Source organism: Tursiops truncatus, chromosome 10 (genome assembly GCF_011762595.2).
Source record: "Tursiops truncatus isolate mTurTru1 chromosome 10, mTurTru1.mat.Y, whole genome shotgun sequence".
NCBI lineage: Eukaryota > Metazoa > Chordata > Mammalia > Artiodactyla > Delphinidae > Tursiops > Tursiops truncatus.
Window position 1 is genome coordinate 32,664,269 of NC_047043.1, and position 23,921 is coordinate 32,688,189.

Below are 23,921 nucleotides of genomic sequence, written 5' to 3' on the forward strand. Positions count from 1 at the left end.
TACAGATTACCTCCCCAGCCACCCTTTCTCCGGGCCGCGCCACTAGCAAATGGTGCAATGCTTCCTGGAGGTGTCGCTGTCCCCAGCTCGGAGATTGCCGGGGGTCTCCCAGGGCCGGGGAAGGCGCTGGCCTAAGAAAAAGCCTTCGGGTTCCGACTCAGAGGAAGAGGAGCAGGTGGGGCAGGAAGCGTCCTCCTTGGGATCAAGGGGAGTCTCTGGGCATCCCTGCTCTTGCCCTTTGGGTGTCTCCTCCTGGTCCCCAGCTCTACACTCCTGCTCCGGGCTGGAGCCAAGCATCCCCCTGTGGGTTTCCAGACTGGAGCTGGCAGCAGTAGCGAGAAGGGCTGCCCGGGAGATGATCGCGGCATTCCGCGGGGCGCGGTGCCCATCTTCAAATCCGCCGATCTCCGCCTCCCCTGTTCCGGGCCGGGTCAGAAACGCCCATCTCAGAGCCGCGAGTCTCCCTCTCCCAGATCCGGGCGGGGCGGCCGCCAGAAGCCAGTCCCAGTCGGGGCCCAGCCTCCCGCCCCGCCTCCGGGCCTTGCGCGCCGCCGCGGTGAGTCCTTTCCCGGCTCCTCGCCCCTCCCCGCCTCCGCCCAGCAGAGGGCGGCCGCGGCCCCAGCCCAGGAGCGAGTCCCGCGCCGCAGCCTCAACCGCGGCGCGGGGTGGGTTCCGGAGGCCCTCGGAGCGCTCCGGCCAGGGACGCGCGGTGAGAGCTGCGGGCCCCGAGGCTCGGGTCTGGGGGTGCGGTGGGGGGGACGGGGGCGCTGCTGGAGGGGCGGGACGGCGTGGGACCGGGACGAGGGTCCCAGCCCGGGAGAACCCCCCCTCAGCCCAGCCCAAGCCGCTGCCCCCTTCCCCTTTGATCTGCACCTTCTCCTCCCTTACCCGGGGACGCCCTGCCTTCCACTGTCGGGGCCGGACTCGAGCCGGCATCCGAATAGCGTCTCTCAAAGCAGCTGGGGCAGCAGGGGCCGCCGCCCAGCAGGGCATAACGTCCCCCGCCCAAGGGCCCGGCGCAGTCCTGGCAGCAGAAGTGGTTCTCGTGCCAGCGCCGTCCCTCGGCCTCGGTGCAGCGGCGGGAGAAGATCAGCTGGGAGAGGGAGAGGGGAACGGCTCATTCATTCATTCACTCATTCATTCATCCAGTAACCACGCCTTATACCCAGTTGACGCTAAAGCACGTCTACAGACATTCCCATTTGATCTACTCAACCACTCTCGGATGCGGGGAGGGCTGATTGGCTTAGCCAGGATCCCCCAGCTAGCAGGTGGCACAGCCTGAAGAAGTGCGACCTGGGTCTCCTGGACGCCCCACCCAGGGTTCCGTGCAGCCTCTTGTGCGGACATTGAGGGAGTTCCTCGCAGGAGCAGGCCCAGCACTGGGCACCCGACGTACTGAGATGAACGTCTGTCTAAGAGTTCCCGCTCTGGAGAAATCCTCTCAGTCCAAGAAAATTTGGGAGACTCTGCTTGCGGTGAGGGAGGGCACAAAGGCAACGAGTCCCAGGTGCCCAGAGCTCAAGTCAGAGCAAAGGGAATACAAAGTTCCCAGGCTGGTTCCTAGTTCTCTGTTCCCCACTCCGTGGTACTGGAAGAGGTGTCCCGTTGCATCTGCCGCGTTGGACCCTGGGCAGACCCCCTCCAGCCCCTCCCCTCGAGGCTGTACCTGGTCACAAGCCGGGCAGCGCGGCCGCAGCAGCTCTGCGTGATGACGGCCGCAGTAGAGACGCCCATCGTGGTAGAAGTAGATGAGGTTTATCAGGGCCTGGCCACAGGCCTGGCAGGCAAAGCAAGCCCGGTGCCAGCAGCGCTGCTCTCCTGCCCGAGCTGTGAACACTCCGTACTCCCCTGGCCTCAGCCGCTCCCTGCACTGCGGGGTGCGGGTGCTGCACTGGTCAGAGGCCACACCACCCTCCTACCTTCTCTCCTGGCTCTTCCATCCCAGCCTCAACCTAACTGTTCTCCCCATATTCTGGCAAGCCCACCTCCACTGCAGGCTCCACGAAGAACCCCTAAATTTGGTTTCCCTTTTTCCTAAGCTTTGCCAAACTGTCAATCCCCAAACCCCTTTTCCCCCTCCAGAGTCCCAGAAGCCAGCCCCTTCTGAAGAAGTGAGAGGGCAAAGAGGAGGAAGGGGAATATTGGGGGGAGGGTGCTACATACCTTTTCACAGGTGCATTCTTCAAGCTTGGGAGGTACTAGGCGGGCCACCCCCTGTCCCAGGGCCTCCCGCCTCCGCTGGGCACAGAAGAGCCGCAGCTCAGCCAGCTCCTCCTCCCCAGGGGCCAGGCAATAGCGCTCCTGCAGAAACAGAGGTCCACTGTGACCGGGAGAGCCCCAGCAGGCAAGGTTGAAGTTTGACTGGAGAGGGGAGGTTTAGCTGCTGGGTCAAAGGAAGGTTGTGAAACCTCAGGGAGGTGCAGGAGATAACAGCACAGAAGGGTACTGAGGGAGGGAAGGAGGGAAAGAACTGGCATAAGTCCACCTCCGTCTCACTCCCCCCACCCCAGGAATGGTGATCGCTCAGGTCCTGACAGCCCTACAGTACTTAGCCCATCTCCATATATTTAGATCCTGGCTCCCAATGAGCTGTAGCTTAATATCACTTCCCACTGTATTTTCCCTATTTACTCCATATTCTCCTGCCTCGCCTCCCCAGCTGAACTGGAAGCCTTTAGACTGGGCACACAGAGGCCCTCAATAAATGCTTAACCACCATACTCTCTACATTTGTACATTCCATTATCAGTTTCAAAAGCTGGTCATGTCCATTTTCTCATTTGCTCTTCAACTAAGCATTGTGGTGGGCAGAGCAGATGTTACTGCACCCATTATGTAGTTGTGAAAGCTCAGGCTGGGGGTGGGGGATGACTTCCCCCAATTAGTGGCAAAGCTAGGCCTTAAATGCGTGTCCCCTGCCTTTTGGACCAAACTTCTTCCCACGGTAAGTAAAGAAAGGGAGGCAAGAGAGAGGAAAGCTGGGGAGAGGGAGACCCACATCGCTGTCCTGCGGAGGGAGCTGCTGCAGGAGGGTCCGCAGTCCAGGCCAGCTGGGGGCTTGGTTGATGTCCAGGCCAGGGTTCCCCAAGCTCAGGACTTCAGGATCCTGAGGAAACGCAGCAAAAGGAGAGAAGCAGAGCTCGGCTTTTCCTTCCTTCCCCTTGTTTCCTTCCCTCTTCATTGCCACCTCTTCACCAATCTGGAACAACATCCAAGCACCCCCCTCCATTTGGAGGATCCACCTTCAAGATCACAAGGACAACTGATCCACTCCCATGTTTATGGTCTGATTGAGGCAGGTCGGGGGGGGCACACTGCAAAACAGCTTCCTTCTTATGCTTGAAATCACCCCTTTCACTCCTTAGGGGCAAAGTCCCTAGGTTCTGCTTTGACAACACAGACCCCCTAGGAGAGTATTCATGTATTCATGTGGATAAGCTTAAAGAAGTTGAACCCCTGTGTCCTGAGAGGGCTGTAGGGACAGGGATTCCTGCAAAGAGAAAGGGATGCAAGAAGTTGGGCACAAAGGCTAACTACCTCCCACTTGGTGGAAATGGGAAGAGGTCCAAAGGATGGAGGGGATGTTGGTCTCAGAGGGAAGGGCAGGACCCCTACCACCTGAGCAGAGGTTTCCTCAGGGTCCTCCTCTGGCACGTGACCTGGGTTGCTGTCTGAGTTGACTGGTGGATTTGGCTCCGGAGGGGTCAGCCTCTCCCCTCGGTGGGGCGAGCCAGAGTTCAGCAGTGACATTGGTGGCAAAGTCTGCACAGAAAACAAGACGCCTCCCATTTATTGGGCCACGACAGTGTGCTAGGCAGGCTAAATGCTTTCTGGGCGTTATCTCCTTCAGTCCTCCCAACAGCTATGTGAATCAGGTGGTATTCTTATCACCATTTTACAGATGGCCCAATTGAGGCTTGGAAGGCGTACATGGTCTGCCCAAGGTCACACAGCTAGTAAATGGCAGAGCCAGAGCTTGAGGCCAAACCTTTCAGCTCCAGAGTTTCTGAAGCTCAAACTCGGGGGTCTCCCAAGATTGGGATGGAGGAAACAGGAGGCCCATAGTGGAAGGAGAGGGCATTTTGCCTTTCTGGTGAGCCTTTGGGTAGACTGGCCCCTTGTTCCCCACCTCCCCTGCCATAGCTCCCACCACTTCTCACTGTGCACTCAGCAGCACCCAGTGAACCTACTTCCTCACCTCTCCCTGCTTCTCCCACTGTAGGCTTGGGCTGGGTGAAAGGAGCACTTGACCGGGAGGCCCTTCTCAGCCTATCCAGCCTATACCAACTCTCCTTTCCCTGAGCTCCAGAAATAAGTACAGTGGGTGCCCCAAGATTTAGCACCTAATATTTCTCTTTGCTCCCTGTGTCTCTCTCAGCTCCTCATCTAGTCTATCAGCTCCTCCAGGACAGACAAAATCCTGTGCTTCTATCTCTAGTGGCAACTTCATTGGATAATTCTAAGTGCATCTCTTCAGCCCTCCTCTGGGCAAGCCCTGGTATGGCCACAGTATCTTGGGGATAGGAGGTGACTACTGAAGTAGAAAAGGGATGGGCCCTGCCCTCAAGGAGCTCATAGTCTACTGGGTAAGGCACAGATGAAACCAGGCAGGATGGGGCCAGGGTTCTGGGCAGATATACACAGCACCCTAGGAAGAAAAAAAAAAAACAGAGTAAACTTTTCTAGAATGTTTACCCTGTGCCAGGGACTTTTCCAGCATGTTACATAATATAGTCCATCTTCACAACAATCCTGTGAGGTAGTTTCTATTATCCCATTTTATGGTTGAAACAAACAGGTTAAACTTGCCTGAGGTCACATTAGAAGGCTAAGGGAAGCTTTAGAGGAGGAGGTTGCCTTTGAGAGCTGGGCTGGATTCTAACGGCAGCTGGGCACAGGAGGGCATCACCAAATCCCTGGCCTCTATAAGACCCAGCTTTGGGGCTGGGAACAGGGTTTGGACTGTGACAATTATAGTGTTTCCCAGCCCAGAGCCCCGCCCTGTGCCACCCTTCCCTGCTTCCTGGCTCCACACCCATCTGCTTCCTTCCTGTTCTGTCCCTCAGATCAGGTTTCCTGTGGAAGGCAGCCAGGATGGGCTGTTCACACCCAGGGCCAGGAGTAGCCACTTCCCCTGGGGCTCCAGGAGGCAAGAGATGCTTGGGGGAGGGGGTGGGCATCGAAGCAGGGTATCTGGGTCCCCAGAGGAAACTTGCACCTCTCTTCCAGATTAGTTCTAGTTTGCATGAAGTCATCCCACACAGGAACAACACTCAGAAATCAGTCTTCACCCTTCACCCTCATCCCCCCAGGGAGGCATAACTCCACGTCCACTTAGCACTGGACCCCACTTACGTGCTGGATTCCTTCCAGAATTCCCCTCCCCCCTTACAAAAGGGACAAGACTGAACCCCCTCCCCGCCCCCCGCGCAGGTGTAACCAGTCTCAGGAGTTCTACCTTCCCAACCCACCCCTGCCCTGAAGGGCAGAGTCTAGGGATTGGGAAGTGGCGGGGGAGGGGGAGGGTGTAAGGGATGGAAGGTTTCCCGGGACAGTGAGAGGAAGAAGGAGAAGAGAAGTGTCTGGTCCCGCCAAGTGCCCTCTCGACAGATCCCCAGTTTTTTCTTGGGCATGTGGGGCCCACCTCCGAAGTGGGAAGCGGTGTGGCTCCCGAGTCACCTGGGGTTCCCAGTCTGGCTGCTGGCAGTTTAGGGGAAGGGAAGGAACTCCGCCGGGGTCTCACCCTCGCTGCGCGCTGTTGTCCGGGCAGTTCTGGACAGACCCTGCCGTCAGGCCCTTCACCCAGTTCCCACTCTCAGGTCTCGATACCCGCCTCTGCCCGCCCCGGGAGCGCGCTTTCCGCTCCCACGCCCCCCGCGGGCCCTGCCAGCCCCTCTGGGGCTGGTAGAGCCGGACGGGGGGCGGGGCCTAGAGCTGCCGACTGAAGGAAAGCATTTGAGGGATCTCGGGTGGAAAGTGTGCAGGTTCCACTGCCTCCGTGCCCATGGGCTTAGCACTGGGACCGCGTCCCGGCGGGCGCGGAGCAGACCCTCGGGAGCCATCGTTATGCCGGGTCCTCAAGCACTCGCGGAACAGAACGCCTTTCGGAGCCCTTAGGTCCCCCCAGACCTTCCTTCTGGTCTCCTAGCCCCGCCCCTCTCTGTGTGTCCCCACCCCCACCTAGTTCCCTCCCCCTTGTCCCCAGCCCCTTTCTGGGGTCCCTAGTCCTGCCCTTATTCCTTCCATCCCTTCAGGCTCCTCCCCCAATCTTTCGTGTTTCTCCCCCGCCCCGCCCGCCGCTCGGGTACATTTTCTGATCCTGGGAGTGGAAACCTTTGGTCCTACCTCTGGTCCCCCTCAGCCCCGCCCCTAGCCCCGCCCCCGCCCCAGGCTCCGCCCCGCCCCCGCCAGGCTCTCTCAGTCACTGGCCCTGAGCGCCCTCTGGCGTCTGCGCATGCTCCCTGCGCCCTACTGCAAAGTCCTCCAAAGGGACCTTCTAGGCTGCGCGCCGGTCACCCCCGATCGGGTCCGCCCGCCCGCAGCGTCTCGTCTGTGCTACCGGTGACCTCTGACCCCGCCGCCACGGGGCGGGGAGGCCTTAGCTCCGGGCGGGCGGCGGCTGCTGCAGCGGGACCCGGGAGCGGGGCCCGGCGCCGCCCGGGCCGCGGGGCGATGTGAGTCGGGGCGCGGCGGGGCGGGGGCGAGGCGGCTCCGCCGAGGCCGCACCGCGCCGCGCCGCAGTCTCCACTCCCTCCCAAGGAAGCCCCGGGCGGGCGGGCGGGCGGGCGGTGGAAACCCGGGCCTGGGGGCGGGGATCCAGAGACAACGGGCGGCCCTGACCTCCCCTATTCCTTCCCGGTATCTAGAAATTCGCCTGTTACCTAAATCTGTCTCTAAGCCCCCAGAACCACCCCACCCCCACCCCCGGACACACCTTCATGTGTCCTGGAGCCCTCAGAACCCCTCACTCCTGCAAATTCCCCTGATACGCTCACAGAGCACCATTCTCTCCTGGATGCCCCCAAATGCTTCCACCGCCCTGAAATTCCTCTGAGTCTTCATGCCCCCCATTCTCCTTGCACCGTGCTCAAGTCCAAAAAATTTGTCCACATTTCCCTGATCCCTCTCATACGTTTTGAGTCCCTATAACCTCAAACTCCCACCCCCAATCCACACCTGTCTCAGACCAGCGACCCCTCCTCCTCCCACCCGATGTAACCCCCCTCATTGGGCTGTCGTGATATGTCCTGGTATCTTAAAGAGAAGTGAAGGGGACAGGAAGAGGTGCAGCACCCTCCCCCATCTTGCACCCTGTAGTTCTTGGCTTCACCCCCAGACTCCCTGTTGGTGGCTCAAGCCCCAGTATTTACCCAGCTGTCTGCCTTTAGGCTGTGCATACCTTCCTCATCCTGCTGCCCCCTTCCAGAGAGTAAGCCAGACCAAGAGGGTAGGGGTCCTTTTACCTGGGAAGTGTCCAAGGATGCAGAGCACCAGGGGCCCTGGGAAATGACATTGTTTTTCCAGAGCAGGAGGGTGGGATTTCAAGGATCTCCAGGGTACTGGCTTGTCGACTTGTCCACGTAGGGCTCAGATTCCTGAAATTGTGATTGATGGTTAGCATTTATGTTAACTGTTAGGCCTTGCAGAGTTTGGAGAACAGAAAATCTATCAAGCTTCCACGTGTGAGATTGAAGGAGCTTGTCCTAGAAGAGGAAAATGTTGATTTAGCTATGTTTGTCCTACAAACTTACCTCTAAAGGTTATTGAAGCTAGAAGTTCCACAGTTGACAGATGTTTCCCTTCAAAACTAAGGCCTTGGGGTGGGAGTTGGGGGTGGTGATGGAGAATCTACTTGGCAGACTCTCCCAGATACTTAGTAGCAATAAAAAAGACTACTGGTTCCCTGAATCTTAAGCCATTGCTCTTTCTAATACGTCTTAGTGTCCTTTTGAGAAAGCTCTCTGTAGAGTTCAAGTTCTCAGCAAAGGTAAGGTGGTGATCTTGGTATCGGTTTTAACAGGATTCAGGTGGGGTCTAGAGGTGACTTAAAATGTCCTGGGCTGCCTCAGACTTCAAAGTCACTGATGCGAGGGGAGTCTGTCCCTCTCAGGGCCTCTGGGGCTTAGAATTTGTGGTCCCTTTGCTCTTGATCTCACTTCCTTCATTGGTGTTTCTATCCCATTAGGGCTGGAACAGATATCCAGGTGGGATGGACTGACGGCAAGTCAGTTTCATTAACAATTGGGGGTGAGAATGGAAGGTTTCCACTAACCTGTGGTCTCTGTCTCCTATGCTAGGTGAGCCCCAGGTGTGTCCCAGGGAGATCCAGGTGACTTCTCTGCAGACTGCTTGCCATGACACCCCACCAAGAACAGGGGGAATAAAGTGGGGGTCCTTCCCCATGCCCCTCCCATGGTCAGCTCCCCGATGGCCTGGGTGAGGTGAGAGCTGCGTATAGGAGCCACTTTTCTGGAGTTTTCCAAGTTGAGAGGAGTAGAGGGTGCAAGTCAGCATTGTTCAAGGCTTTACACTTTCAGCAGGCGTTCTAGAAGGATATCTAATCCTGCTGATTCATTTCTTGCAGAAAGTTGCAAACCCATAACTTCTGGTTGGGAATCGGCCCATGTGTTTGCTTGCTCCCTTAGGTCACTGGAGCCTGGTGGTATCACCTCCATCCTAGGCACAGGCCCAACTGTTGTGACCTCTAATTTGAGTGCCATCATCCTTGAGGAACAATCCAGATATTAAGGCCTCTGTTCTCCCCTTTGGACAAAGGGGAGCAAACCCAGCGTTTCTTTTTTTAATGAAGAAATACCAACTCAAGGTTATCAAAGTAGTGCTCTGTTTTAAATGTTCAGTCTTCTGAGTGTATCTCTTGACCATAACGTAACATCTCATTTGAAGAGAACATCAAAAAGATAAATCTGAGGTGGATGTTGGGATGGTGGTGAGGAAAGAAAAGAGAGGATTTGGATGATGTGGGAGGAGTGAGGTGGAAAAGGAGGAACAAGGAGAAGGGTCCAGGCCAAAGTGTCTGGGACTCCCAACTACAGTTTCTTCACTGAATCTGGAGGAGGGCACTGGGCTGGCACCCAACTCCTGATGCAGGTCACTTCATCTGGGTCCCTACTTTTAACCATGCTTTTCCTGCTGCCCAGGCTGCCCTTCCCTATCATTACATCAGTCAGAATCCTACATACTTCTCAAGGTCCAGATCAAAAGTTGCCCCTATGAAGCTCTCTCCATCCCCCCATCAGCATTAATCCTTAACGCGTCCTAACTTGAATTAATGTTTATCCAGTGTGTGTCTGGCCCTGGATTGAGAATGTGAATTCCTTGAGGGAGGGACTGTGAGTCTTAGACAGAGTAGGTGATCAAAACGAGGTGGTTCGGCCAGTGTTCCCCAGAGCAGGGCTTTTGGGAGCTGACCTCGATGACCTTCCTGTCCCTTGTGTTTTTCCCTAGGGCGGGCCGGCTGCTCTGACACCATGGGGAGCTGCTGCAGCTGCCTGAACAGAGACAGCGTCCCAGACAACCACCCCAGCAAGTTCAAGGTACCCACAGCCCCCTCCTCTCCCACATTCCCAGCACGGCCTCCTGGGCTCGGCCCGAGCTGTCGAGTTGTTCAGCCTCCCTAGAGAAGGTGAAATGACTGGCTGAGGTTGTGGGCTTCGCAAGCTCAGGACCTCTGAGCAGCACCAAGGAAAACGGGCTCAGGCCACTGCCTTTTTCGTGGCTCTTGGTATTACTAAGAATGAAGAAATGCTGCAATAGAGTAGCAGAGATTGTGCTTTCAGAATGTTCACTCCTGTCAGTGTATCTTTGTAACTTTACATTATAACTTTTCGGAGAAAACAACAAAAGTCTGTATTTGTGAATTAACATGTGTCAAGTATTTCAAACAGTGCTTAACACATGTTAAGCACAGTATTAGTGTTTGCTGTTTGCTTTGGGAAGCTGAGGCCGGGCCCAGTGGACCTGTGTGCACCCCCGCCTTGCTCCTTCCACCTCCCTGTAGGGGGCGCCCCCTCCCCACCTCGGCATCTTGAGGCCCAGGTTTCTCCTGCTCACCAGGAGAGGGAACCCTCAGCAAGGTCCTGCAGTTGGGGAGGTGGTGGAGGCCTTTATATTTGTTCTACTTGGGTTTGACTCTCCCAGGGTCTTAAGATTTTGAACTTACAATAGAACCTCTTCTCCCATTAACATCTGGACCATTTGGGGTCATGGACCATTTGGGGTCATCTAACTTTGCACGTCTAACCATCTGACCTTGGGGGTCGACTAGCCACCCCTCCCCTCACTGCCCAAATGACAAAACTAAGGCCTAGGGAACTGTAGTGGGTCAGTGGCACTGCTTCATCCGTGTCCCGGTAATCGTGTGGCATTCCCAGTGGCTCACGGACCTGGACACACTTGTTGGACTCACCCATTAACCCTTCTGTCCCCTGCCCCTGCCAGGTGACGAATGTGGATGATGAGGGGGTGGAGCTGGGCTCCGGAGTGATGGAGCTGACGCAGAGCGAGCTGGTGCTGCACCTGCATCGGCGCGAGGCTGTCCGCTGGCCTTACCTCTGCCTGCGGCGCTATGGCTACGACTCCAACCTCTTCTCTTTTGAGAGTGGCCGCCGGTGTCAGACTGGCCAGGGTGAGTACCAGCCCCTGCCTCACGCTGGGATGGGGGCTTGTGCGCCTGGGACAGGTATTGGGGCTGGAAGTCGTAGCTTGAGGGACAGTGGGGAAGTCTGTCCACTTGGCAGGTGTTGCCCAGAGAAGGGAAGGATTGTGGCCAAGAGCACACAGAACTAAGTGGACTCCCAGGCCAGTGCTTTTTGTCTTCGATCATTGCAACTCCGGCCTGGGTGGCTCTGTGAGGTCATTTGTTGCACAGCCCATGGGAAGGAGCCAGTGCTCCCAGACCTGGGAAAGCAAGCGATTCCTCCTCCCTCTCTTACTCTAGTTTCAGGGTCCCTCTTGCCCCCTAAGTAGGAACAAACTGAGCCCCAAGTCATATACCCTGGTTCCTGTGTATAATGAAAGGTCAGGCAAGAGCTCTGGCTGCCTTGGGGCTGTGTGGCGTGGGAATGATAGATTTGGGGAGGTCCATGGTATACAGAGTAACCCTCACGAGGTTAATCTTTGTCTCCTGTCCCTTGTGGGTGATGCAGTGTGATGTATTTTGCCTTCTTCCCCTTTCTCCCTGCAGCCAGAGGTCAGGGACGGGTGGGTTGCTCCATGAAGTCAAGGCTGGGGCCAGCCGGGGCTCTTTGAAGGGGTCACATGGTCTGGGCCTTCTCTGAGGACACAGGCCTAAGCTCTGCTAGAAGGAATCCCACAAGGGATGGTGTTCAATGCAGTGTGGAGGTGTGACTGCAGGGATGGAATGAGCAAGCTCCTCTGAGGAGGCCACCAACACAACAGTGTGTCTCTGAGGTTGTACTGGCTGGGGGAGCCCTCCCCTCTGTGCACCTTACCTTTGGAACTCATGAGGCAGAAGCAGTTAACGCTGGCTGAGCAGAGAGAGGGGAGGAAGGGGCCTCTCTGCTCCCGGTGGTGATTAATCCACACTGGAGATCCCAGAAGAGCTCCCTAGGCCCCGACACAGGGTTCTTCTAAAACTCCAGGCTTTCCTAACCTTTTCTAAGCTCTTGACATATCTTGGAATGAGCTATAATAAATAGAATAGAATGAGGAAAGAATAGCCCTATTCCTTCCCCTCCTTTCTATTCTTCTAATCCCATTCCTGCAGACCTCATACCCCAACCTAGTTTGTCTTTGTTTGGAACATGCCCATGTACATCCCAAGTGGCTTCCCCTGAGTCCTGGGTCCCACTGTTACACAGGGGGAGTGCAGAATCCCAGGCCGGCCCAACACCCCAAGAGCATCTTTGGATCCCCGGAGTCGTGTGTGCTCAGCCCAGTCCTGCTGTGCCAGGACCGTGAGTTGCTGCCTTGGAGTTTGAGGGGCTGTAAGGCTGGCTGCGTGGAGGAGCCACATGGTTGCCTTGCCATGTTTGTCCTTTAGCTAGTCAGCCCGCCCTTCCTTTCTGCACCAGACTTCAAGCTCCATAAGGCCAGGGGCCTATACACAGTAGACAGTCACTCTCTGGCCTGGCACTGGACTAAGTATGCAGTGAATAAGCAGTGAAGAGGACAGACCCTCCCACCCTCAAAGAGCTTAGAGGCTGTTGGGCACAGAGCTGAGGGCTGGTGCCCTGGCGGAGCTCATTTTTCTGGGGAGTAAGGGGCGGCAGGCAGAGGAAGATGGGGGCAGCATGTGAGGTGGAGTGGTCACTCATCTGACACTGTCCCTTCTGCTTTGATTTTTTACTTCGCTTCCCTTCACCCTGGTGCACACACATCCTTATGAAAAGGATTTAACCTCGGAGGAATGTAGCTGAAGTATTAGATCTTAAGATGGTGGTAATGGGTAGAGTGTGTTAGGGTGGGCCACGGGGGCCTGGGGCCAGCTCCTCCTGTGGCTCTTAGACTTTGGAGGGTGCTGGGGAGAATGCCCAGTGTGAGGGCCTCTCCCACCCCTCTGCAGGCCTGGGACTGGAGGTCAGGGACTTGTCCTGAGCTCTGTGCATCTGTTCAGCCTCTCTAGTCCTTCCCTTTAGGACACAGGGTCAGAGGAGCCTCATTTCTTCCTCTCCTTCTTCAGGGATATTTGCATTTAAGTGTTCCCGGGCCGAGGAAATCTTCAATCTCCTCCAGGATCTGATGCAGTGCAACAGCATCAATGTGATGGAAGAGCCAGTCATCATCACCCGCAACAGCCACCCGGCTGAGCTCGACCTCCCTCGGGCCCCCCAGCCTCCCAGTGGTGAGGAGACCCCCCCCACCGCCTCAGCACCCCAGTGCACACGCACATGCACGCACGAGCATAGCCCCAGGAAGCACCAGTCTTGTAGGCATGAGTGAGGCAGGCAGGCGAGGGGATGGCTGGGTGAGCCAGGCTTCCAGGACCGCCATCCATCATCCGACGACTCCTAGGGATGGATAAGTCCTGGCCTGGGCCAGTCAGGTGACTCAAGCGGAGGCTGGGGAGTCCAGGGCCTTGTATTGATGGATGGTCGGGGAACAGACAGGAAGACATTGGGTTTCCATGGAAACGGCAGTCTGGAGCTGTTTTGCTTCCCTCCTTCTGGCTACTGGATCATACGCATATACCTTTCCTGACGGCTTATGCAGGCACCTCTGCCCACGGCTGTCTGGAGAGGTTCCCACAATTTCTGCTTGTTCATTCACTGAATCACACTGAGCACCTGCTCCGTGTCTGGCACTCCATCGGCTGGCCCGTGGGGGACAGAAGAAATAGGAACACGGTCCTTGATTTCGAGGGGCTTCCCTGGAGCTCAGTGGCAGAGCTGGAATGAGGTGAAGGGTCGGTCCAGTGACGACAAGGTGTGCCTTAAGTGTTTCAGATAAGGCTGTGATGGGGAAGTGGGGTTCAAGCGGAGCTGTGAGGGAAAGGGCAGGGTTTGGAGAACAGATACAAGGTGAAGATAATGGGGGACTGCCAGTTCAGCGGGGCTGACCCCCTGGGGGCCTTGGGAGTGTCTCCCCTCCACTTGGAGGAGTCCCAGGATGCCACACACACGGTTGCAGGTAGTTGCCAGGTGGTTTAAGGACCCCCTTGTCTCCTGTGTGCCCAGCTCTAGGCTACACCGTCTCCAGCTTCTCCAATGGCTTCCCTGGCTGCCCGGGAGAGGGTCTGCGATTCTCAGTGCCCCGGCGCCCCTCGACAAGCAGCCTGCAACACCCCTCGTTTGGGGAGGAGGCCACCCATGCCCTCATTGCTCCCGATGAGCAGGTGAGCACGTGGCTGCCCGGCGTCTTCCTGTGGGTCTGGGTGGGGCTGGGGGTCGGGAAATATGGCATCTCCTCCCAGTGAGGATCGCGAGAGGGAAGAAAGTTGATAGAGTCCCTTCCTGTCCCAAGAAAGGGAGGCAGCTTCCCTGGAAGGCTAGGAGGACAAGGAAGAGGAGGAGACTGCAGCTCCTTCTCCCTGTGCTTCTCTTCTCTCACCCTGTCCCCTGTTCTCTCCTTCCTCTCTGCCCTCGGACCCTCCTGCCCTTGGACTCTTTCCCCCCAGTCCCACACCTACGTCAACACGCCAGCCAGTGAGGATGAGCGCCGCAGGAGCCGGCACTGCCTGCAGCCCCTGCCTGAGGGCCGGGCGCCCCTTGCCCCGCAGGCCCGGGGCCCCGAACAGCGGGACCCGCAGGTGTTCCTGCAGCCGGGCCAAGTGAAGTTCGTGTTGGGCCCCACCCCGGCTCGGCGGCACATGACCAAGTGCCAAGGCCTCTGCCCCAGCCTGCATCACCCGCTCCACCACGACAATAACAACGAGGGCCCTTCCGAGTGTCCAGCCCGGCCCAAGTGCACCTACGAGAACGTCAGTGGGGGGCTGCGGCTGGGGGCAGGCTGGAGACTGAGCCCGGAGGAGCCGGGCTGGAATGGCCTCGCCCAGCGCCGGGCCGCGCTGCTGCACTACGAGAACCTGCCCTCCCTGCCCCCCGTGTGGGAGAGCCAGGCCCAGCAGCCGGGGGAGGAGGCCGGGGATGACGAGGACTCGAGGGACGGGCTCACACCCTCCTCCAACGGCTTCCCTGAAGGCGAGGAGGACGAGACCCCACTGCAGAAGCCCACCAGCACCCGGGCTGCCCTCCGCAGCCACGGCAGCTTTCCTGTGCCGCTGAGCCGCCACCGAGGCTCCCCGAGGGTCTTCAACTTTGATTTCCGCCGGCCGGGCCCCGAGCCCCCCAGGCAGCTCAACTACATCCAGGTGGAGCTGAAGGGCTGGGGTGGAGACCGCCCCAAGGGGTCCCAGAACCCCTCAGCCCCCCGAGCCCCTGTGCCCACCACGCACCCTGCCCGCAGCTCAGACTCCTATGCTGTGATTGACCTCAAAAAGACCGTGGCCATGTCCAACCTGCAGAGGGCTCTGCCCCGCGACGACGGCACAGCCAGGAAAACCCGGCACAACAGCACCGACCTGCCTCTGTAGGGACGCCCCTCCACCCGCCTGGCAGCCTTCGCCTCCCGCTCCTGTGCTCCGAACCCGCACGCCCGGGGTTGGGGTTGCTTCGCAGAAGGGCCTGCACTGGCCGGAGTCCCCAAAGGTATCAGCCACTGAGTCTCCCGGTCTCCTCTCCGAGTCGGGGGACAGAAGAGGGTGACCAGGTGAGGAGGGAGCCGCGACGTAAACTGTGAAGGGCCCCGTGATTGCATTTCGCACCCTCTCATTATGTCATCTGTCTCGTCTGTCGTCTGTGTGTTTTTTTGGTTGAAATTTGGAAACATTTTGTACCTGTTGATTTTATTTATCAGTTTATTTTTCTATTTATTGTTTTAAATGTAATTTAACATATTTATTATTAATATAATTATTTTTAAATTCTGACTTGGTGGATGATGTCGAATTCTTAGGGAATCTTTCCTGGCATGGTGCTGGGGTGGGAGTCGGGGAGGCCTAACAGAGGTAGGGGTTTCACTCTGGGAAATTTGGGGTGACTGTGGTTTTTGTGACAAGTCATGACCATTTCTTTTTCTCCTCTGAGAAGCTGTGGCCCAGACTGAAAGTTGCCAGGGGTAGCTGCTCTGTCAAAGTAAAGTGACAGGACAGCTAGAGTCCTAGAGGCAGAAAGGGGAGCTGTAAGGAAGGCTACCCTGATGAGATAAAACCCTGACTCTCTGAGGTTGGCAATGTGTGGGGGAAATTGGGTGGGTGGGGGGCCTACACCATATTCACCTCTGGAATCCCTCACTGAGTCTCCCTTCTGCCCCCAGGTGGGTCCCATTGGGTACTTAACTGCTCTCCTGTACCACCTTGGTCCAAAGGTGGGCCCTGGATCCTCTTTCGGCACCGTCAACATGGCAAGGTCAAGATTAGAACCTTTAAACAGGGCTTTAATAAAAGCCCAGGAAGAGCAAAAAACAAAAGGGGAGAAACAGTGTAATATGTAAGTGAATAATCTGACTTACAAAGTGGGCCTTTCCCAGAGAAGTACTCCCCGGGAATGGCCTCCTTGGGGCCCCTCTGACCTACTGCAGGGGTGGTCCCCTGACAGAGCCACCACATCTGAACGCCTGCCTGGGAGCCCGGGGTCTGTACAGGGCTGCACACATCACCCACCCAGGGCTGTGGTTGTGGAAGCTCCCCTTCCCTGTCCGGAGGCTGCCTCTTTTCTCTCCCTCCTCCCACCAGCCTCCCTGCCTCAAGACCCCCAGGTCTCAAACCCCTGAACGGTTAATCTCCCGGAAATCCAATGTCTGCGATGAGGCACTCAGGGCCCTGGTGAGGAGTAGGACAAGCCTTCTTGTCTCTGGTCACCTTTTGTACCCCAGCTCCCTGCCCTGTGGAACGAGCAGACCTGTCCTCCACACCAAGGAAACAGGCCATGGTGGGGCCCACCCACCCCACCCAATTCCCTTCTCCTCCTGCTGTCTTACCACTGCCTGGGCCTCAATTCTGGGAGCGCCCTTTCCCCTGGGCAGGGATTAGACCAACCGGCTTCCAGACCCCCCCGACCTTGGGTGTCACTCTGTTCAGGAAATGGGCGAAGAGGACCGGCTACAGAGGATGTGAGAGGCCCTTCACCTGGGGCCCAGTAGGGTCCCAGGGTACAGCTGGCACCAAACCCTTCTCTCCTTTACATGCTTTTGATCTCTGGACCAGAGGAATCACCTGCGGCAGGCTGGATTCATGCACTTTTCCCCACACTGCGGTAGGGCAGTACTGTCCCCTCTCTGCAGCTCACCCAGACAGGCAGCTCAATTCTGCTTTCTCCACATCCTCCCACGCTACCCCTGCTCCTCCTTTTGGCCTCCACGGTCAGGAGCAATGGACTCTCCAAACAGGATGACCAAGACGGGGGGCAGGCATGGTCGTGCCAGGACCAGGCCGAGGGCCCCTGGCTAGGCTAGTGACTCATGGGTGTGCTCAGGACCGTCCTTATTCGTGGACCCTGTCATGGGGGAGTCAGGAGCTTGGCTTGAGTCAAGAGGCCGGGTTCTGCTGCTGACTTGGCTATTATCTCTGCTCTCTTGAGCATTCGGTCACCCCAAATAGGCCTCGGCTTTTGCCCCTAGAAAACACGGAGCTAATTGTGAGAAGTAGCCAATGAGATGATGAACGTGGTACCACTTTAGAAAGCAGACCGACGCGGGCAAGCTCTCTTAACCCAGCTGCTCCCCCGGAAAAAACCACTGGTCATCACAACTCTTCAGCCCCTGAGACTGACCTCAGGCTCACTGCTGCTCCTTCGCTGAACAGCTCAAGGAAGAGCAGTTCCGCCGCACTCTCAGGGGTCGCCAGGTCTTGGTCAGAGCCTGGCGGTTCCCCCAGAGCAAGCTGTAATCGCTTCAGTCTGCATATTTGTGGGGCATTGGGTGGGGGTCCAGGACATGTCCCAGGAATTGGCTTCCAGCCCAGTGTGGCCGCCAACCTTCCCCGTCCCCTCCCCAGGTCACTGCCTCTGACCCACAAGGTCTACTCTAGGAATTTTCCTCTGGTGGAGCGGGTAGGGTATGAGCGGACGGCTTTCCTGGCGGGAAGGGGCAGGTGGGAGTGATGCCCAGGAGGGCGACCGAGGCTCCTGTGTCTGAGCCTGCCCTGCCAACATCAGGGCGTGGTGTGCGGACAGAATCTGTTTCCATCACCATCATCGTCCAATGATCCCCACCAACATGGTGAATGTTTGCTGACTGCTCAGTTCTCTTAGTTAGAATCAGGCCCTACCCAGCCCCTGGGCGGCCCTCAGGAAAGGACAGGAGCCAGCATCCTGTCCAGGAGTGACATTTCAGGTCAGCCCAGGAGGGGCCCTCCCGGAGCCCACCCCTGGGTAATAATAGCAGTTTACAAGGGTATAAACATGGTGGCTTTCCACGGGGCCTCACGGACCATTTATCTCTTTCTGCTCGCTGGGCTGGATTGTTATCACCACAGTGCAGAGGAGGAAGCAGGTCACGAGGTGGAGTGAATTAGTGGCTTGAGCTGGGGCTGCCTGCCAGTCGTGTCTTTCCCAGGCACTTCTCCCAGCCTGGCCTCGAGGGGCTTAGTTCCCTCAGGTGGGCTGCGGGGAGAGCGAGCGTGTTGGGTGCTGCCCTGGACAGAAGTGGGCCAGGTGTCGGCAAGGGCCACATTCCCCAGTGTTCCCACTCAGGAATCTCTTTAAATGCCAAGCCAGGGCCTTGCCTGGTTGACAGCAAGGTGAACCTGATTTCCCCTAGGGTCGGCCCAGTGCCCACCCACGGACCCTTTCGATGCCTTGGAATGGCTCCCACTTTGTAGGTGGGTGTGCCGGAGGGGGCCTGACCTCGCCCGCCCCCGCTGCCTTCTCCTCCAGGCATCTCAGCCCGACAAGAGGCCCTGAGCTCTGGCGGGTTCTCTGACAATACTTTCAAGGGGAATCATACAGGTGGAGGAGGGTTTATAATGAGGGACACTCCGAGACCCCAGAAAGGCCATGGGAGGCTGAGGCAGGGGTGAGAGGGCCTGTGTGGACCCCTCAGGGCTCTGTGTCTACGGAATCACAGAGTCCAGGATGGAATCTTGTAGGTCAGCTAAGCTGGGACCCATACGGGGATCCCTTCAACAGGATTCCTGGAGATGCTGATCAGGTTTCTGCTCACACACTCCCCAGACAGGGAGCTCACAACCTCACAAGTACTCCCTCCACCTGGGTCTTAGGATGCCCCTAAAACTTTCCCTCAGTGGGTCCTAATTCTGCTCATGGACCCACACACCGCTGTCTCTCTGCCAAGGGAGCTGAACTTTGAAGCTTAGCATTACCGCTTGCTAACAACTTGACCTCTTCATGCTTCAGTTTCTTCATCTGTGACACAGGAGCAATAACAGTTCCTCCATCTTGAAATTGTAAGGATCAGGGAATTCCCTGGCGGTCCAGTGGTTAGGACTCCGCGCTTTCACGGCCAAGGCCGTGGGTTCAATCCCTGGTCAGGGAACTAAGATCCCACAAGCCACACGTTGCGGCCAAAAATAAAAAAGAAATTGTGAGGATCAAATAAGAGAATGTCTTCCCAGCATGACCTGCGCTCTAGACGTTATGCTTCTGCCTGAGATAGCACTCACTTCACTGGTCCTTCTTGCTCTTGGGACCTTAGAGCTGGCGTGCCACCAGGACTTTCCACATAAACATCTGCAGCATTCCTCGCCCCCCAGCGGCTACCTGATGTTGGAGTTCTTGGTTTGTTAAATCAATGTCTGAACCCTCCATCCATTCAGCTGACATTTCTTGTTGTTCGTCTGGGTCTGTCCTGGAATCTAGAGGCACCAGCCCTCGCGGTGAACCTGGAACTGACGGGAAGACAGAAATGGGGCTGGGAGGGAGTTCTCTGTGGTTGGTGGGTCACAAGGACTCACTGCGCCATGTGGGGTTCTCAGCCTAGCTCTTCTGGAAGCTTCACTCTGCCTGCTAGTGGTTGATAGGGAGCCTTGCTACCACTTACCTTGCTCACCAGGTGGACCCCTCTCTTGGCCTCTCTGGGGATGGACATTCCTGCCTCAGGGACCCTGTGGCTGCCTGTGGACTGGGGCTGGGGAAGTCAGGCGGGTGGGAGTATCACTCGTGCTCCAGCTGTGCTCTGTCATTATGCTCATTCTCAAGGGAGTATTAATATAATGACCGAGCTAATGAGCAGTGCGTGGGGCGGGGAGGAAGCACCTTAACCCCACCTGGTGCCTGCTAATTAACGGGGGTCTTTCCTCAGCTGTCTTTTCTCCTTCTGGTCAGCTCTTTTAGCTGGGGAGGCCTGGCCCCTTGGGGGTCCCGTCGCCTCCCTCCACCTGCCCCTCCTTTAGCCTGGCACGGTTCCCCTCTGGGTGAGAAGATCCCAGAAAGAGTGTGGCTGGGACAAGACTTGGGGGTGAGGAGATGGGGGACTGGGGACTCTGGCTCTGGGGAAGAGGAATGTAAAAGCCATGAAACCTCTAATCTTGACTGTGTGCTGCCTGGGCTGGGGAGAGCAGGGCAGCTGTGTCTGAGGAGGGCTTGCGGGGAGATGGGAGCGGCCATGGAAGGAGGGGTAGCGGGCATCGGGCTGAGTGGGGGTGGGGAAGTTTCCAGGTGTTCTTTGAGGCACCTTGCCTCTCTGGCCCAGATGGGCTGGTGCTGGCCAAGATCTTTCCTTTTGAGCTCCTTTCCTCTTGGGATGAAAAGGCCTGGGGAATCTATCAATGTATTGCTATATCAGGGTTGGGGTGGGGTACCCCATGCATGGTCACGCAAGTATAGTGGCCTTGATTTCCCAAGCCATCGTTAGACATAGTGGGTCCAAGTTTCAAAATCTGGATCATGGGCGCTGAGTCCTGACAAAGCCCCACCTCCCCAGATCTCACTGTCTAGTTGGAGAAGCGAGGCTCACACAAGACAGGATTACAGACCACATGCCTCTGCCATTTGAAATCTGTGTGACCTCAGACAGATCACTCAACCTCTCTGAACCTGCTTGCTCATTTATTAAGGGAAACTAATAACACCCATCTCCCAATGTTGTTGTGTGGTAGATAAGAAAATACACGTAAAGCGCTCAGTGGGCGCTTGACACAGAGCCCAAGTTTTGCTCTGCTATGGTTGTCATAGCAACAGCAGTGATGTGGGGAAGCTGGCCAAAAGGGGACCATGAAGGGTGGGGAGGATTTGGGGAAGGAATTGGAAGTGTGGGCCCCAGCAATTAAGCTGGGGGCGTGGGGCTGGGAGGAGAGGAGCGGCTGGGGCGGGAGCTAGATGGTGAGGGAAGGAGGAGGCGGAGGTGACTGCACTTGACGGGCTTTGGAACAGCAGGCCGTGTGTCCACATGTGATTGGAGGGGGCAGCTGTGGGGCTCCGACCAGACCAGGTGTGGGCATTCACCTGTCCACTCACTCAACAGATAGTTATTGAGTGCCTGTTATATGCCAGGCATGGAGGTGGGTGGGGACATGGCAGCCATAAGGACAAATAAGGCCCTGCCCTCATGAACTTACATTCTACTAAGGGTGAGACGATTAACAAAGACATAACTTTGAAGAAACCGCAGAAGGGACAATGTGATTGAGTGGAAGGAATGGGCCACATGTCAGAGAAGACCTCGCTGGGGAGGTGACAGTGGGGCAGAGGCCTGAAGAAGGCTGAGTGAACAGCTAAGGGAAGGAAGATCCAGACAAAGGGAACAGCAAGTACGAAGGCCCTGTGGGGCTCAGGAAAAGTGACAGGGTCCAAGGAAGCCTGTGCACCTGGAGAGGGGTGATGGAGGGGGAAGGATCAGGGGGAGGATCTAGGACACGCAGGGTTCTATGGGCCAGGGCAGGTGACTGGATTAGCTATTGGAGGGTTGGGAGCAGAGACTGACTTGAGGTCTAATAGGATGGCTCTGGTTGCGGTGTGGAGGTGGGGGAAGGGGAGGCGTGTAGAAAGGGCCAAAGCGGGGAGACCTGAAAGGAGGCTACTGCTGTAATCTAGGGGAGAAATGACAGTGGCTGGGAGCCCATTGGTGGCAGTGGGAAAGGAGAGAAGAGGACAGATTTGGGATATATTTTGAGGTAGACCCAATGGGACAAGGGAAATGATAGGGGGCGAGGTGTGGGAAAGGAGGTCTCTGAGGTTTGGGACCTGCTCCTTATCCAGGCCCTACAGGGAGGGATGCCTTTTACTGAATGGAAAAGGAATGTGGGGGGGAGGAGGGACAGATTTCAGTGGGAGGCCTGCGAGAACGCCCCTTGATACAGTGACCCATCACTGGGGCCAGAGGCTAAGAAGTTGGGTCCTCAGACACCGTGACTCAGAGCTGAGGGCTGCACTGTGCGCACCCCCGGGGTCAGGCCAGGCCTTGCAGAGGCCCACCTTGCTGCTCCCGCACCTCTGATTCTGTGTCTTTTCTCTGCCAGACCTGCGACCAGGGGAGAGCTGGATGCTGAACCCCCATCCCGCCCCCAGGACTTTGGGAGGTGAGGCTGCAGCGATGCAGGTGGGAGGGGGCTCTACTGTCCAGAGCAGGCCTGGGGGATCTCAGCACACAGAGGGTGGCCCATGTAGGCAGACAGAGCCCGGAGGACAAGCCACTAGAGGCCGGGGCCAGCACTGAGCAGCGGTGACACCTTATCCTACAAAGGGACAAAGGTGAGACCCTCAGAAATCCTCCTGGAGTCTCTGGATCATGGTCGCAGCTTCCTACAATCTGGGCCGGGTGCGGGGAGTATGCCTGGACTTGGCAGGAAGCTGGGCCACGGTCAGCCAGACCCCTTCCAAACACGCTCAGAACCTGGAAAAGGGGATGTTCAGCCAGGAATGCAATAGGGGTGGCTTTGGGGAGTGTCCAGGCCTCTGGATCCTTCCTCTCCTCCATCCCTGCTGGGTGCGTGAGGAGCCCCTGAGGTTTTGGCTTTCCCTGTACAGTGGCCATGCGGAGCCAAGCCCTCCAGATGCCAGGATGTGGGGGAGAGTTGGGGTGGCTGCCGGTACCTGCCCGAGGTTGCCTGTCCCCAGCTCCCTGTCCTGAATTCCTGGCCCCCTCCTTGCCCCAGGTGTCCCACACAAGGAGCCCTGAACAGAGGGAAAGGCCAGGCAGGCTCCACGCTGCCACTCGCGGGCCCACCTCTCCAAAACCCAAACTAGATGGGCTGGGATCTGGGCTGGAGCCAGCTCTGGCTCCACAGTCCTGGGACCATAACCGTGTCTGTCTGAGGCCCACTTAGGGGCCGTGGGATGGGAGAGGTGACGGCGCTTCCTGGATCCATTATCAGTGTTTGGTTTGGGACTTTTGGAACAGACTCAGTTCCTGCTCCTTATCCAGGCCCTGCTGATTAGATTCTCTGGCCTTTGATATGCCTCAATCTGGGACACAGGACTCCCCTTCCTGCTACCCAATCCCCAAACCCCAGCACTCCCCACCCACGGAGACCTGGTTTGTGGCCAAGGCCAGCTCCATCCAAATAACCACTCCCCATGGACTGCCAGCACCCGCTGCCCTCACCTCGCCCCCGCAAGATCTCAGGAGGACATGGGGCACAGGAGCACGGGTTGCTGGCCCCTTTGGACAGGTCTGGGGACTTAAAGGGGAGACTGGTCAAGAACAGCAGGGAGTCTCTGGAAGTTTCCAGCCCCTCCTGTCAAGTGAGCCACTCTCTCTGGGGGAGAAATTGAGGGAGGCGGTGCAGATCCATGGGGTGACCCCATGAACAGGGTAGTCAGGTCTGGCCTGAGGTTGACTGTCTTACGCTAAAGCCAGACCCCTTGTCCTCATTTCCGCCTTAGGAGATGCAGTCGCATGGAGGGGGCTTCCCCTGGTCCAGACGCTGCACTGAGAGGAGGTCCTGGGCTTACCTCTCAGCAAGGGCTTAGAAGGGACATGGCCAGTTGGGAGGGGAAGCAGGGAGGAGGGCATGGAGAAGGAGGGAGGCAAGTAGGAGGAGGGAAAAAGAGTAGAAGGGAGGACCACATGGAGGAAGAGGGGGAAGGGGGGAAAGGAAGGGGAGGACAAGGGACAGGGTGGAGGAGGATCATGGGAGAGTTTCCTTGTTGCCCAGCTTAGAGGAAGGTGTGTCTGGGCACACGCGGAGACACACACAGCTGCCTCTGGGGGAGCTGGAGCTCGTGCGCAGCCCGGGCCTGGATGCGAGTAGGGAGACGGGCACGTGCGTCCCTGCATAGGTATGTGTGTTTGTATGTGTACATCCCAGACAGTGTGAGCGTGGGACCCTTTCAGCATCTTGCATCATGAGCCAGGACACACGTGCATACACACAGACACACACACACAGACAGATACAGACACACACACACACACACACACAAGCACTGCATAGCCATGTTGTCTGAATGGCACTCTGATTTATTCTATTCCAGTCAGTGGCATTTAAAACAGAGCCCTTAAAAAAAAAAAAAACAGAGCCCTTGAGCTTCCCTGGTGGCGCAGTG

The 23,921-nt window shown here is 57.1% G+C and overlaps 2 protein-coding genes and 1 long non-coding RNA gene across 15 annotated transcripts; 2 read left to right on the forward strand and 1 right to left on the reverse strand.

Moving 5' to 3' along the window:
* Nucleotides 1-42: 42 nt before the first annotated feature.
* On the reverse strand, nt 43-6,106 carry PRICKLE4 (prickle planar cell polarity protein 4). 10 transcript variants are annotated; one of them, XM_019949769.3, is made up of 7 exons: nt 5,747-6,106; nt 3,619-3,765; nt 3,002-3,109; nt 2,167-2,304; nt 1,670-1,873; nt 889-1,093; nt 43-416 (listed from the first exon to the last, which is right to left on the reverse strand). In XM_019949769.3, the coding sequence occupies exons 2-7, from the start codon at nt 3,751-3,753 to the stop codon at nt 43-45; spliced, it is 1,164 nt and encodes a 387-aa protein (XP_019805328.1). In that variant the 5' UTR covers nt 3,754-3,765; nt 5,747-6,106. The 10 variants fall into 10 exon arrangements, with proteins under 10 accessions (XP_019805328.1, XP_033720155.1, XP_073666830.1 ...); XM_033864264.2 differs by having other exon boundaries at nt 5,648-6,106; XM_073810729.1 differs by having other exon boundaries at nt 4,202-6,106.
* Nucleotides 411-2,721, forward strand: LOC117313853 (uncharacterized). Its single transcript, XR_004528427.2, has 2 exons — nt 411-709; nt 1,150-2,721. It is a non-coding gene; the product is annotated as an uncharacterized lncRNA (long non-coding RNA).
* A 372-nt stretch (nt 6,107-6,478) lies between the features above and the next one.
* Nucleotides 6,479-15,409, forward strand: FRS3 (fibroblast growth factor receptor substrate 3). Of its 4 annotated transcripts, XM_033864270.2 has the most exons (7): nt 6,479-6,677; nt 8,301-8,444; nt 9,469-9,557; nt 10,462-10,648; nt 12,665-12,826; nt 13,659-13,816; nt 14,099-15,409. In XM_033864270.2, the coding sequence occupies exons 3-7, from the start codon at nt 9,492-9,494 to the stop codon at nt 15,011-15,013; spliced, it is 1,488 nt and encodes a 495-aa protein (XP_033720161.1). In that variant the 5' UTR covers nt 6,479-6,677; nt 8,301-8,444; nt 9,469-9,491; the 3' UTR covers nt 15,014-15,409. The 4 variants fall into 4 exon arrangements, with proteins under 4 accessions (XP_033720161.1, XP_073666835.1, XP_033720162.1 ...); XM_073810734.1 differs by having other exon boundaries at nt 8,301-9,557; XM_033864271.2 differs by lacking the exon at nt 8,301-8,444.
* The last annotated feature ends 8,512 nt before the right edge of the window (nt 15,410-23,921 follow it).